Genomic DNA, 15,615 nt, shown 5'->3' with positions numbered 1-15,615 from the left:
CAAAACATGTAAAACTGAAGCATCATCAACCAATTCATCTTTATCATAAGGAACATCAAGCAAATTATTATGGGATAAAGATAAATCAAGAGAGGGTTCCACTAACAATTGCTCTATGATAGCATGGTTTGTGGAAGAATTTAGTATATTAAAATAATTTTCACCTTTCGTGGGTGTAGCACCATGGGCATTACCTGTGTTCTTAGCAGAAGTAATAGATGCATTATGAAGTGATGGTTCTGAATTTGCATATGAGGTTGTGAGCTCCTCTTTTTCTTCCATGTCATTCTCTTGCTTATGTATATTATCATATAGAAGGTTAGTCATAGCAAGAGGAATAACAACAGACTCTTCCTCTAAATGGTGCACCTCATCATATGAAGTCAAAACAGGAGGTGGATTAACAAAGGTTTCTCACATAAGAAGTTTCATATCATTCCAAGTTTGAGGTTTATCAAAAGGATCTAAAGACTCCCACCAAGATAAAGTAGAATGTCGTAAAAATACTAGCTGCATTTTTTACCTTCCTCATTGGATACATAAAGCGAGTAGCAAATATGTCATCGATGGCAATTTTCCACTCCATGTACTCATCAGCACCTATACCATCATAAGTCGGTGGATACGAATAACCTGTCATTATTAGAAGATAGCAAAAGACAACACAAAAGTATTATCCCTATCAACTACTTAGGTTGTGGACAAGAAAAAACAAGGCACTCAACTCTCAAGCGTCTTACCACAGTCTTACAAGTGTTCTTACTAAAATAATAGGCAGTGCAATCGGTCAGTGACTGTGATACCGTTGTAGCTTGAGTGTAACAGCTACAAAGCGAACCTGTACTTGGTTAGAAGAAAGTGGAGCTTTGACAGGTACAATATAGTAGCAAGGAATAGCAATATTCACAACTGAATAGCAAAGCTGAATAGGTATCTCGAGTACTTATCTTAGTTGCTGGCCTACTCACGTTCTAAGTACCAGATGTATCAAGAGATGTGAACAGCAGGAATATGATTAGGAACAAGGCAAAAATCAGCACACTTAAACATAGCTCAAATGGCGCTCTCTATGTGCTCCTCTAGATATTGTTCTACTTTTGCCCCTCTCTTTTTTCTCTATTTTTGAGTTGTCGTTGTTTTTTGGGATTCTTTGACTTTTTCTTTTTATTTTTTGATATTTTTTTTCACTTCGGAGCACAAAAGAAGTAACCACAGAAAATATGAGCTTAAACAGGAGAAAGGCGTGGCCTGTGAAAAATTCAGAAGACGCGCTCAAAATTGACAAAAAGCTTGTGACCACGGAAAGATGATCTTGTAATTAGTTTTTGGCCAAAATAAAAATTTCCAAACCTGACAAAGCAGGGATGGACGGATCTAAATTTTTTTCTGATCGATTTTAATATATGGAATGTCGAAATCTGAGTTCGTATGCGGAAACTAGACCAGTTTTAAGAACGGACTCCGAATTAGAGAACAAAACAGGAACAATGCGCGCGAAATTGATCACGGCAGCAAGGATTTGATGGAAACAGTGAAGACAAGTATAACAAATTAGATAGCGTGAACTAGGGTTTGATGGATACAAAGAAAACACAGCAAGACTTGAAGGTGTTCACGGATTATGATGAAAAACAAAGGGAAAACACAAACTAGACTAAAAACGATATAAAACCAGCAACCAGAACTTGCCCTAGGACACAAACTCAGCAACGCGAAATAGATACAAATTGCATGGCACAACGAGGCTATAGGACAGGGAATATGTGATGGTGTATTTTTTTGGCCTTTTGTGGACTATAGATAATGCAAAAACAGTAATAATCTAAAGGGGAAAACAAAGTTATACCTAACGGGCAACAAGGTCTCTGATACCACTTGATGTAGACAAGGCCTGATCTTCCGAAAGGTATGATAGCATCGATTGGTGGAGACTCGACGTTCACGATCTAGGCTTCGAACCAAGACTGATTCAGACCTCCGCAACCGTTACACCACTGCTCCGTTGGTTATCAACCACGCGAACGCGATTGACCTCACCAAGAAGGCTTTCCTGCTAGCGAATCGAGAACACAAGCAAGAACGGGATGAACGCAATCTGAAATTACAAATAAATATGAGGCTTATGATAATGAGAAGGAGTTTAAGTCTTTATTCGAAAGGACTAATCGCCACAGGCGAATAAGATCAAGAACCGGGGCCCTAGTTCACAGCAAACAGCCTTGACGGCATAGTTACAACAAAACAACGTCTGTTTTATGAGAAAATCAAGAACTAAACAAAACCCAAACTCTAAGGAGAGCAACGGCTGCTAATTATAGAGTCTTAGGCGTCACCCCCTGGACACGCCCCCTAATGGGCCCAAACACGATACACGGTCCAACGGACCAAAAGACGGTGTCGCAGCACCTTGGCAGATTCTGGACGCTAACTTGTTTCGATGATTTCCGTTGATTCTAAAGGTCTTTTGATGTGAGACTACTTGGATTGGCTTCCTTATCAAATTAGCTTTCCAACCATATATGGATCGTCGAAAATGGAGTCCGGATGCGTCTTGGGTGACCAGTTTAAGGCAAACTGGTCCTAGAGGCCGAGGCAGGCTCGAACTTAAGTTGCTTTGGGCCTCCACCTCGGGGACTCAAACCGAATTAGCCTCGGACCTCCTTCTTGACTTGGTCACCCTTGCTGGCCTCCTACCCCTCCATACCATGCACCAAACATGGTCATATGCATGGGTGTCATATCCTCATCAACCGAGCAGAGATAAGGTTTGGGTATTGGTGGATGTAAGAGGTTGTGTCCTGCGGCCAGCAGGACATAGCTTGGTTACACTTTTTTCCTATCTGTGTTAGTTAAGGACCGGCTATTGCATAAGGCTCTAGGCAAGTCGCAGATTTATTATCCCAAGCACATACTTGGGTATGGGCACAGGGAAGACTTGTTGCTCTCTTGTCGTGGGTTCCAGCTCTTTCTGAACCGACTGATTGAAGGCGGGGATGGTGGCGGTCCTTGCACCGCACTAAGTCCAAGACTTAGGAGCGGGGGCTTGGAGTCCAAGTTTGGGCGGGGACCTAGACCCATGACAGGAGGGTGATGGGTTGGTCCGGCTTATGTCTGGGGTACAAGCGGGGCATGTGTTTTTAGGATACCTAGCTGGGGGCATTGATTCATGAATCGCTGGTGTTCCGGTATGGCTTGTCTATAGTTTAGCATCGTAGTAAAAACTAAAAGATGAAAGGTGACGAAATGGAACTGATTGCTCAACTCTTGCTTAAAAGTAGAATAGGTGCTTACCTAGAATGGCTAGATAATAAATTAATCATAGCTCCTAATAATAACATAAATAAGGACTCACTATTAGTATTGCTTTCTGCAAAAGGAACCCAGCAAAGCATAAAGCTTTGCATATCCCTTGGAGTCAGAAAATTATTTCCATTAGTCGAATAAGTCTTGCGAGTACATTGTATATTTAGGGTTTATTTACCCCTATTATAGGTAATGCTTAAGGAGTACCATTGTGTCAAGGATTCTTCTGATGGGCATAGACGGATCCTCGTTTCTTGCCGTTAGATGTTTATTTACATTCCGCTGTTAATATTCCGCACTCTAATATTTGTCAATGTAATAATGAATTCCTAAGAACTCTAGATATATGAAATGTATTAAGTATTGTACTCGTTCTCATTATTGGATCATTGGGGAAAAATATGGATCTTTCGGGTTCTCCCTTGGGGTGTGCCTGACGGATACCGCCCGCTGTAGCTTGCTTTCGGGGTGCTTAGTGTCTGGTGGAAGACGAGCGCCTTCGTAAGTATGTTATTTCGGGCGGTTCTACCACACTATACTTCACCTGTCGGTGAATATACTATTTTTTTTTCTTGATTTACCATCCTTATTTATGATAACCATCCGACCTCACAAAAGGAGTCTAAGTGGCTACACTTCTCCTAAGGAAAGATTTTTCAAATTTTAGTTGAGCCCCTTACATCCTTCTAGCAAGCCTTACTTGAGCAGGGATCAACGCTTAAAGCTTCATTGTCAGCTATGCTAGGGCTCGCTAGCTAAGCTGGGGACTCCTTGGTGATCGAATTATTCGTGCAAGCGTCGCTAGCTAAGCTGGGGACTCCTCGGCGTTTGGATTCTTCGTGCAAGAGTTGCCAGCTAAGCTGGGGACTCCATTAGCGGTCAGATCTTGCTACATCTTATTGATGTATTATCAAGTTGCTCCATGCTATTCGGATCAGGGTGCTGATCTTGGGCGGCACGTCTAGGGTCTTGATACGCACATGATAGATGACATTGGTAAGCTTTCAGACTTATTTTCTTTGACCTTGCTACAAGATTTATTTTTTCATCTTCCAGTAGGCTCGGGGACTAAGTGGCTATACTTCACCTACTGATGAATATAGTGTTTTTTCTTGATTTACCCTCCTTATTGATGATAATCATCCGACCTTGCAAAAGGAGTCTAAGTGGCTACACTTCTCCTAAGGGGAAGAATTTTCAAATTTTAATTGAGCCCCTTACATCCTTCTGCCAAGCTTTACTTGAGCAGGTTCGAGGCCTGCTGACCAGCTAAACTGGTCGGCTGTCTATTTTCTCCGGTGGACTGTCAGTTAAACTAGTCGGATTACTAGTTAAACTGGTCGGCTTCAAGCTAGACTGCTCGAACATGATCAAGACGACGTTACTCAAAGGATACAAGGTGCTCGGGGACTAGCTGTGAGGGGTATAACCCTGGATACCCATGGCCATGGACATGGGCCGCACCATCAGGGACGGTCCAGCCTACGACATCAAGACTTGCGGCGCACAACACTGCTCGGTATATACCGCAAGACATCTAGAAGATCTGATCAAATACTATAGATATTGTAATCTAAATAGAAAACCTATCATATAACCGACTAGGATACTTTTCTTGTAACCCTACCCCTCTAGAGTATATAAGGAGGGGCAGGGGTCCCCTAGTCAACATCTCACATCTCATCTCGTATTCCAGCAATACAAACCAACAGAGCACATGACGTAGGATTTTATGTCACATTGATGGCCTGAACCTGTATAAATATTATGTCTTGTGTCTCTGTTACCATCTAGTTCTTGATCACGCGCACCTCTACCAATCAATCTACCATCGTGGGAATACCTCTCAGTGGACTGCCAGGCATCTTTAGTCGATAGCGATCGGTGGTACGCTGTGCAACTTTCCAGTGATATAGAACTGTAGAGAGGAGTGGCTTCGGTGGAGACAGAGGGATAAGGGAGGTTAGGAGGACGGCAACAACAACGTACCAACGTGCGGGTATGGCCTCACAAGGAATGTAGATGAGAGGTTGGGCCCTTATTAACAAGATGACATGTTATTATAATGTTATGCTCGTCCTTGCACTACGAGCTAGCAGAGTGTCCTAGACATGGCTATCGTGTCGTGTCAAAGTTGTCACCCCTCATGTCAGCCCATTGGGTAAGGCGTATTTGGCCATCAATACCATTGTCTACTCTTGACATATTGCACTAATTTCCTATAGAATGCGTTGTTAGCATGCCATTGCTTAAGAATGTTCTTGACGCAACTAAGAGGTTCAACCCATACATAATGTGATGGACAAGAAAAAATGGCCACATTCTTACTAGGAGATGTGCTCACTCTACTAGCCCTTTTCCACCCTAGAACCTAGAAACATGTGAACTTTTTGTAAGGGTGTGACCTGCACTACTGCACAAAGTTTATCACCGTTGGGTCTAAAAACCATTTTCACCCGATTCTCATCAGACATCATCTGCTCCCTGCTAGATTGCTAGGGCTTAGCTCTCCCACTCTGCTTTCCATCCATCATATCAAATAAAATCAAATCCAGGGAGGGGAAGACAAACCCCTAACCCCTCTCACTCCGCCGCTATGAGTCCTCCTCCACCGTCTGTTTAAGTTTAGGAGGGCGAGGATCTAAGGAAGGGTCCTCCTTCCGTAATTGGGCTGAATAAAAAATAGTATTAAAAACACACACAAAAAAAGTCTTGTTTTCTAGAATTGGGTTGAATCAAAACCTAGGTTGCTTGTTTAAGTCTATTGTATTTGGAACTAAAAATGACAATTCCAATCAATTCTAATGGCAAAAAATCAAGAATCCTAAAAAATGGAATGGTCGCGCCTGCTGTCATAAGGCGGTGATGAGTTGTGCATATTCACACATCCGTTAGCATAACAATTGATAATGGTTGCACCTGCTGTCATAAGGCGCTGATGCTCGCAAAGATCAAGGAGGAAGCCTATCTATGAGTACAAGAGTTTTTTTAGGAGAATGAGTACAAGAGTTGGCCTTTGTAATCCTGGTTTCACAAATTTTAAATCTCTCTTCTCTACGATTTTTTTTGAGGAAATCTACGAAATTAATGAAATTGGCAGCCCGTGTTAAATAAAAAAAGGTGGAGGCCTGCTTTCTAAGATTAGGGCTCAGGTCCGGGCCTGGATCTCCCATCATCATAGTTGGAGCAGAATTTGATGGGCCAACCTGTATTGGGCCAGCCGAATAACCAAAAGTCGGTTGAGCCCAAGTCGGTTCGTCGGTCTCCGACCTATCTTCTCGTCAGGCATCATCTGCTCTCTGCCGCGAAGCGCTCTCGCTTTCGTTTTCCATCCATCAGATCGAAACAAATCAGATACTCCCTCCGCCGCTACGAGTCCTCCGCCGCCGCCGGGAGAGCGCGAGGAGGACCCTTCCTCGACCCGCCGCACGACCAAAGGTATACCTGTCTGACTCTGCTCTCTCCCCCACACTGCCGCTCCTCTTCTGCTTCGATTTCCACCTCCTATTGCGCTGCGTTGCCTCGGCTCTCCAGATTAGATGGTTAGGGTTTTCAGATTGGATAGTTTGTCCTGCTGATTCCGACCCACCTTCCTCCGCCGCAGCTGCCATGGCCAACCTCGGCGGCGGCGCCGAGGCGCACGCGCGGTTCAAGCAGTACGAGTACCGCGCCAACTCCAGCCTCGTCCTCACCACCGACTCCCGCCCGCGGGACACCCACGAGCCCACCGGCGAGCCCGAGACTCTCTGGGGCAGGATCGACCCCAGGTCTTTCGGTGACCGCGCCGTCCAGAACAAGCCGCCCGAGCTCGAGGAGAAGCTCTCCAAGTCGCGCACCAAGAAGTCTAAGCGCGACGCTGCCGCCGCGGTCGACCCCGACCTCCCCCGTCGCGACGCCAAGCGCAGGCGCCGCGCCGCTTCCGCCCAGGAGGTCTCCGTCCTCTCCCTCACCGACGACGCCGTCTACAAGCCCCAGACCAAGGAGACGCGCGCCGCCTACGAGGCCTTGCTGAGTCTCATCCAGCAGCAGCTCGGCGGCCAGCCCCTTGACGTCCTCGCCGGGGCTGCTGACGAGGTGCTCGCCACGCTCAAGAATGATAAGGTCAAGAACCCTGATAAGAAGAAGGACATTGAGCAGCTGCTCAACCCTATCTCCAGCCAGCTCTTTGACCAGCTTGTCTCCATCGGCAAGATCATCACCGACTTCCATGATGCGGCAGCCGGTGATGCTGCCGGTGCGCCTTCTGCCGACGGCATGGACACCACCCTGGATGATGATGTTGGTGTTGCTGTCGAGTTTGAAGAAGATGAAGACGAGGAGAGTGATTTTGATCAGGTACACCTTTATGCATATGTTTAACTGACTACTTGGCTTTGACCCCGACATTACTTGCTTACCACCATATGTTTGTGTTTGTGCCTACCAGGTGCAAGATGAGCTGGATGAGGATGACGAAGATGACATGGCTGAGTTGAATGGTCCTGGAGGTATGCAGATGAGCGGTGAGTTAGACGACGATGACATGCAGAACGCCAACCAGGGGCTGGCTGTCAATGTTCAGGACATCGATGCTTACTGGCTCCAGAGGAAGATATCCCAGGCATATGGGGATGGGGACATTGATGCCCAGCAGAGCCAGAAGCTTGCCGAGGATATCTTGAAGATCATTGCTGAGGGCGACGACAGAGACGTCGAGAATCGCCTTGTCATGCTCTTGGACTATGAGAAGTTTGATCTCATTAAGTTGCTGCTGCGCAACCGTCTCAAGATTGTTTGGTGCACCCGCTTAGCCAGGGCTGAAGATCAGGAACAGAGGAAGAAGATAGAGGAAGAGATGGCAAGTGACCCAAGCTTGGCTCCAATATTGGAGCAGCTACATGCAACCAGAGCATCTGCAAAGGAGAGGCAGAAGAACCTGGAGAAAAGCATCAGGGATGAGGCTAAGAGGCTCCTCAACAATGATGCTGCTGCTGGCGCTGATGGTGCCAGGGACCGCAGGGCAGCCGAGTGGGACATGGAGAGTGGATGGCTGAAAGGACAGAGACAGCTGCTTGATCTCGAAAGCCTCTCGTTCCATCAGGGTGGTCTCTTTATGGCTAACAAGAAATGTGAACTTCCGACTGGATCGTTTAGAACCCCTCATAAGGGATATGAGGAGGTTCATGTGCCAGCACTGAAGGCTAAGCCCTATGAAACAGGGGAGAAGATTGTCAAGATATCTGATATGCCAGAGTTTGCACGGTCAGCTTTCGATGGGATGACCCAGCTGAACAGAGTTCAGAGCAGGGTCTATGATACTGCTCTTTTCAAACCAGACAATATCCTTCTCTGTGCTCCGACTGGTGCTGGCAAAACAAATGTGGCTGTGCTTACCATCCTTCAGCAGATCCGTCTGCATATGCAGGATGATGGAGTGTTTGATAATACCAAGTACAAAATTGTCTATGTGGCCCCGATGAAAGCGTTGGTTGCTGAAGTCGTTGGAAACTTGTCGAAGCGTTTGGCAGGTTACAATGTTACTGTTAGGGAGCTCAGTGGAGACCAGAACTTGACCAAGCAACAGATTGATGAAACACAGATTATTGTCACGACACCTGAGAAATGGGATATTGTGACCAGGAAATCAGGGGACAGAACCTATACCCAAATGGTGAAGCTGTTAATCATTGATGAGATCCATCTGCTACATGATAACAGAGGGCCTGTTCTGGAGAGCATTGTTGCTAGGACAGTCAGGCAGATTGAGACGACCAAGGAGCATATTCGTCTGGTTGGGCTCTCTGCGACTCTACCAAACTATGAAGATGTTGCATTATTCTTGCGCGTTCGCAAAGAAAGCCTCTTCTATTTTGACAACAGTTACCGACCTTGCCCTCTTGCTCAGCAATACATTGGGATCACTGTGAGGAAGCCACTACAGAGGATGCAGTTGATGAATGAGATTTGTTATGAGAAGGTTATGGCTGCCGCTGGTAAGCATCAAGTGCTTATATTTGTACACTCAAGGAAGGAGACGGCAAAGACTGCCAAAGCCATCAGAGATACGGCGTTGGCAAATGACACAGTCAGCCGCTTTCTGAAGAACGAGAGTGCAAGCCAAGAGATCCTTGGCACTCATGCTGAACTTGTCAAAAACAATGACCTTAAAGACCTTTTGCCTTATGGGTTTGCTATTCATCATGCTGGGATGGCAAGGGTTGACCGTGAGCTTGTTGAGGAACTTTTTGCTGACAAGCACATTCAAGTACTTGTATCCACTGCTACCCTTGCATGGGGTGTCAATTTGCCTGCACATACTGTTATCATAAAGGGTACGCAGATTTACAACCCAGAAAAAGGTGCTTGGACAGAACTAAGCCCTCTGGATGTCATGCAGATGCTTGGTCGTGCAGGAAGGCCTCAGTATGATACACATGGAGAGGGAATAATCTTGACTGGCCACAGTGAATTGCAGTTCTACCTGTCTCTTATGAACCAGCAGCTGCCTATTGAGAGTCAGTTCATATCCAAATTGGCTGATCAATTGAATGCAGAGATTGTTCTGGGGACTATTCAGAATGCTCGTGAAGCATGCTCGTGGCTTGGCTATACTTACCTCTACATTCGGATGCTCCGCAATCCAACATTGTATGGTTTGCCAGCAGATATCTTGGAGAGTGATAAAACGCTTGATGAAAGGAGAGCTGATTTGGTAAGTGAATTGCAGTTTTTAAAGTTCTGTGGTAGTTTGCTCGTCCTTATACTGTTTTATTTCTCAATATTGTTTTGGTCCTTGCCTGTGTTAATGTGATCTAATTGCCGAAGTATCATCTTATTTCGCTAATCTATTTCAAGAGGTCACCTGCTCCATAGGTTCTCACAACTGCACATGCAAAATATTTCTTAACTGCTTTGTACAGTCTTGTGGTTAATAATCGTATTAACCTGCATCATTGATCAATAGCTCTCTGCAGTAGGGCATACTTAGCACTAAGAGATGTTCACTGTGTGGGGGCACAGTTTTAAATGCTATTAAAAAAACATTTACTTTCAGTGCCTAACTTCTGCTCTACTAGGGCAATTGTATACTTAGCTAATTACCAGAGGTACAGTAAGCACTTGCAGTGTAGGATGGTGTCATCTTATTGTTCCTTTTCCTTTGTTGCTGCATGTGTAGTGGTCGCACTCATCTTATTACCATTGCAGACTTGTATTTAGCACCCTTTCACATGCAATCGTAATGACTATGCAAGGTATATAACGAATTGCTACAGACCACCACCAACACACACACACGAACCCAGGGTCGTAGGTATCCCTTGCTTGTATGTACCACCTGCACATTATGTGCGGTACTACCTCCGTCCCAAAAAAAAATGTCATTCTAGGTTTCCATTAAATCAAACATTCTTAAGTTTGACTAGGTTCGTAGAAAATATTATCAGCATTTGTATCTCCAAATATGTGCATTATGAAAATATATTCCATGCTTCATCTAATGGTACCTATTACGCATCATAAATATTAGTAACTTTTTTGTATATATTTGGTCAAACCTGAGATTGTTGACTCCTCGAAAAGCGAGAATCCCATTCTTTTTGGGATGGAGGGAGTATTTCACATGTGCATATAATAATAATGTAGCGTAGGTAATGATAGACATATATTGAAATGACACTTTTTTTTCTCATAGGTACACATATTGAATGCATGTAATTTTGTTTTGATAGATGTTACAACTTGTTGTACAAGAATTTTGTTTCAGAAAGTATAATATCTATATCTGTATTTATGCAAACATGACTTGAAGGAAATCATACTGTGGTCCTCAAACCCATAATAATATTTTTTTTTGTTAGAAGAGAAGATGTAGGTTGCTGATATAAACCCTGTTTTGCTGAAGCATTTTGCTGAATAGCAAAAGTTTTGGGCTTGCAATTATTCCATACCAGTCGTTGATTTTACTGCTCCTTGATATTGCATAGATTTTGTTGATGTTACAGCATACTATCTCTGCCTGTTCTGTTCTTGATCTTTTATAATTTTTGTTCTGCTGCAGATACATTCCGCTGCAAATCTACTGGATAGGAACAATCTGATAAAGTATGACAGGAAAACAGGATACTTTCAAGTTACTGACCTGGGAAGGATTGCCAGTTATTACTATATCAGTCATGGAACTATTTCAACATACAATGAGTACCTAAAACCTACAATGGGTGATATCGAACTGTGCCGACTGTTTTCTCTGAGTGAAGAATTTAAGTATGTAGGTGTCAGGCTTGATGAGAAAATGGAACTGGCAAAGCTTTTGGATCGTGTGCCAATACCTGTGAAAGAGAGCTTGGAGGAACCCAGTGCAAAGATCAATGTTCTGCTGCAAGCATATATTTCTAGGTTGAAACTGGAAGGCCTTTCTCTTAGTTCTGATATGGTCTACATCAGACAGGTAGCGCCATCTTTTCTCTGTCGACTATAATTTATAATTCATTTGCATGGTTTCACCTACTTACTGCTCTCTCTGAACCTGAGTTTCTTGCTTATATTGTATTGTATTGTATAGTTAATGTTTTTCCCCCTTTTGTAATGCAGAGTGCTGGCCGTCTCTTACGAGCACTATTTGAGATTGTTTTGAAGAGGGGATGGGCTCAACTAGCGGAGAAAGCGCTGAATCTTTGCAAGATGGTTGATAAACAAATGTGGAGTGTCCAAACTCCCTTGCGGCAGTTTACTGGAATTCCAAAGGAGATCTTGATGAAACTCGAGAAGAAGGAGTTGGCTTGGGAGAGGTACTACGATCTGTCCTCACAAGAAATTGGTGAACTGATCCGCTATCCCAAGATGGGGAGGCAGCTGCACAAGTGCATCCACCAGTTACCAAAGCTGAATCTTTCAGCCCATGTCCAGCCCATTACTCGTACAGTTTTGGGTTTTGAGCTGACAATTACACCTGATTTCCAGTGGGATGATAAGGTACATGGATATGTGGAGCCCTTTTGGGTTATTGTTGAGGATAATGATGGCGAGTACATTCTTCACCATGAATATTTCATGCTTAAGAAACAGTATGCTGACGAAGATCATACATTGAACTTCACAGTGCCGATATATGAGCCACTGCCTCCTCAGTATTTCATTCGTGTTGTGTCTGACAAGTGGCTTGGTTCTCAGACAATTCTCCCTGTCTGCTTTAGGCACTTAATTCTACCAGAAAAATATGCTCCACCAACTGAATTGCTTGATCTGCAGCCTCTGCCTGTTAGCGCATTGAGAAATGCAAGATATGAGGGCCTCTATAGTGCTTTTAAGCATTTCAATCCCATCCAAACTCAAGTATTCACTGTCTTGTATAACAGCGATGACAGCGTGTTGGTCGCTGCGCCAACTGGCAGTGGGAAGACGATATGTGCGGAGTTTGCTGTACTAAGGAACCACCAGAGGGCAGTGTCTGGTGAGAGCAACATGCGGGTTGTTTATATAGCTCCAATTGAAGCTCTTGCGAAAGAAAGATACAGGGACTGGGAGCGGAAATTTGGAGAGTTTGCCAAGGTAGTTGAGCTCACTGGTGAAACAGCAGCTGATTTGAAGCTTCTGGATAAAGGTGAGATCATAATCAGTACTCCTGAAAAGTGGGATGCACTGTCTCGCCGGTGGAAACAGCGAAAGCACATCCAACAGGTCAGCTTATTCATAGTTGATGAACTTCATCTACTTGGATCTGATAAGGGACATGTTTTGGAAGTCATTGTATCTAGGATGAGGCGTATTTCCAGTCATATTGGCAGTAACATACGGATCGTAGCACTTTCAGCATCACTTGCTAATGCTAAAGATCTCGGTGAATGGATCGGTGCCACCTCTCATGGCCTTTTCAACTTCCCTCCAGCAGTGAGACCTGTGCCATTGGAAATTCACATCCAGGGTGTGGATATAGCAAACTTTGAGGCAAGGATGCAAGCAATGACAAAGCCTACCTACACTGCCATCACACAGCATGCAAAGAACAGTAAACCTGCCCTGGTGTATGTACCGACAAGGAAGCATGCAATGTTGACTGCATTGGACTTGTGTGCGTACTCTAGTGTTGAGGGTGCTGGAACACCATTTCTTCTTGGGTCAGAAGATGAGATGGATACTTTCACTAGAGGTGTTGAAGAAGAGACGCTTAAGAATACACTTAAATGTGGTGTAGGTTATTTGCATGAGGGTCTAAGTGAGCTTGATCAGGAACTTGTAACCCAGCTGTTCCTTGGTGGGAGGATCCAAGTGTGTGTTGCAAGCAGCACAATGTGTTGGGGAAAACCATTGCCTGCTCATTTGGTTGTTGTCATGGGGACTCAGTATTATGATGGCCGGGAGAATGCTCACACCGATTATCCAATTACAGATCTGCTTCAAATGATGGGTCATGCCAGCAGACCACTTCAAGATAACTCAGGGAAATGTGTTATATTGTGTCATGCACCTCGCAAAGAGTACTACAAGAAGTTCCTTTTTGAGGCCTTCCCTGTCGAGAGCAATCTTCACCATTTCTTGCATGATCACATGAATGCTGAGGTGGTGGTTGGTGTTGTAGAGAATAAGCAAGATGCTGTGGATTATCTTACTTGGACTTTCATGTATCGGCGGCTGACAAAGAATCCAAACTTCTACAATCTTCAGGGTGTAAGTCACCGGCATCTTTCAGATCATCTTTCTGAGCTAGTTGAGACTGTCCTGAATGATCTTGAATCAAGCAAGTGTGTGGCTATAGAGGAGGACATGTACCTGAAGCCCCTCAATCTTGGCCTTATTGCTTCATACTACTATATTAGCTACACAACTATTGAGCGTTTTAGTTCTATGCTGACCCAGAAGACTAAGGTGAAAGGACTCCTAGAGATTCTAGCATCTGCTTCAGAATATGCAGAGCTTCCGGGTCGTCCTGGTGAGGAAGAATTCATTGAGAGACTTGTTCGCCACCAGAGGTTCTCTATCGAGAAACCCAAGTATGGCGATCCGCATGTGAAGGCCAATGCTCTGCTGCAAGCCCATTTTTCAAGGCACACAGTGGTTGGGAACCTGGCAGCTGATCAGCGCGAGATTCTCCTTTCTGCTCATAGGTTGCTCCAGGCAATGGTTGATGTTATATCCAGCAATGGTTGGCTTAGTCTTGCTCTTAGTGCAATGGAGCTGAGTCAAATGGTGACACAAGGCATGTGGGATCGGGATTCTGTGCTGCTTCAAGTTCCACACTTCACAAAGGACTTGGCTCGGAGGTGCCAGGAAAATGAAGGGAAGCCCATCGAGAGTATCTTTGATCTTGCTGAGATGGGTGTCGATGAGATGCGGGATCTCTTACAGCTATCAAACTCTCAGCTGCAAGACATCATTGAATTCTTCAAGCGGTTCCCCAATGTTGATATGACCTATGAGGTCCGTGAGGGTGATGATATAACCGCTGGTGACAATGTAACCGTGCAGGTAACTCTGGAGCGTGACATGACTAACGTGTCATCTGAGGTTGGTCCAGTTCATGCGCCAAGGTTTCCCAAGCCTAAGGAAGAAGGCTGGTGGCTGGTGATTGGCGACAGCTCCACAAACCAGTTACTGGCAATCAAAAGAGTGGCACTCCAGAAGAGGGCGAGAGTGAAACTTGAGTTCTCCGCTCCTGCAGAGGCTGGGAGAAAGGATTACATGATTTACTTGATGTCAGACTCTTACTTGGGCTGCGATCAGGAGTATGAGTTCACCGTTGATGTCAAGGATGCTGGAGGGGATTGATGATGAAGACTGTGACACTAGGTCGCATAGAAGCAGTAGAACTTCGAGTGTGTATTGTAACACAATATTAGTGTTTTGGAACATTCTGTGTTGTAACCTCTGAACTTGTGGAATCTGTAGCTTAATTTTGGATGTTAACTGGTGCACTTTTGGGAGTTGCTGTCTTATCCTATTCTGATATTATTGTAAGGATTACGCTCGGTTATACTTGAGCCACACAGTATTTTGGATCAACTTGTTGCTTCCATAAGCTTGCTGCTGCTGTAATGTTTGATTTTAGTGACATGCAGAAAATGTTTTAACCTGTTGATGCACTAATGGTGTTGATGTTTTAACCTGTTCTATTGGCAGGATAGCCTATAAGGTTCTGTTGTTTCGATCTATCCTCCTACCAGGTGTTTTGCCGATGCTGTGATACTCCTTTAATATTTTTGCAGTGCTGATCACCTGAATTGTCCAACAAGAACTATATAAACAATGTTTTGCTGCTTCTCAGAACAGATACCAGCGTCAAAGATTGCATACTCGAATAGCTCTAGGAAAGGTGAGGTCTTTTCCTTGAATTTTAGA

At 44.5% G+C, this 15,615-nt stretch overlaps 1 protein-coding gene across 1 annotated transcript; it reads left to right on the top strand.

Moving 5' to 3' along the window:
• Window positions 1-6,583: 6,583 nt before the first annotated feature.
• On the top strand, window positions 6,584-15,355 carry LOC136550467 (DExH-box ATP-dependent RNA helicase DExH12-like). Its single transcript, XM_066542049.1, has 5 exons — window positions 6,584-6,741; window positions 6,908-7,638; window positions 7,730-9,994; window positions 11,342-11,731; window positions 11,875-15,355. The coding sequence occupies exons 2-5, from the start codon at window positions 6,913-6,915 to the stop codon at window positions 15,043-15,045; spliced, it is 6,552 nt and encodes a 2,183-aa protein (XP_066398146.1). The 5' UTR covers window positions 6,584-6,741; window positions 6,908-6,912; the 3' UTR covers window positions 15,046-15,355.
• Window positions 15,356-15,615: the final 260 nt, after the last annotated feature.

Source organism: Miscanthus floridulus, chromosome 4 (assembly GCF_019320115.1).
Source record: "Miscanthus floridulus cultivar M001 chromosome 4, ASM1932011v1, whole genome shotgun sequence".
Lineage (NCBI taxonomy): Eukaryota > Viridiplantae > Streptophyta > Magnoliopsida > Poales > Poaceae > Miscanthus > Miscanthus floridulus.
Note: the sequence above shows the minus strand (reverse complement) of the source record. Positions and strands in the feature narration are given on the sequence as shown.

Coding starts and splice junctions, on each gene's coding strand:
- LOC136550467 (XM_066542049.1), top strand. CDS start 6,913: ATGGCCAACCTCGGCGGCGGCGCCGAGGCGCACGCGCGGTTCAAGCAG. Junction 7,639..7,729: donor AGGAGAGTGATTTTGATCAG/GTACACCTTTAT, acceptor TGTGCCTACCAG/GTGCAAGATGAGCTGGATGA. Junction 11,732..11,874: donor ATATGGTCTACATCAGACAG/GTAGCGCCATCT, acceptor TTTGTAATGCAG/AGTGCTGGCCGTCTCTTACG.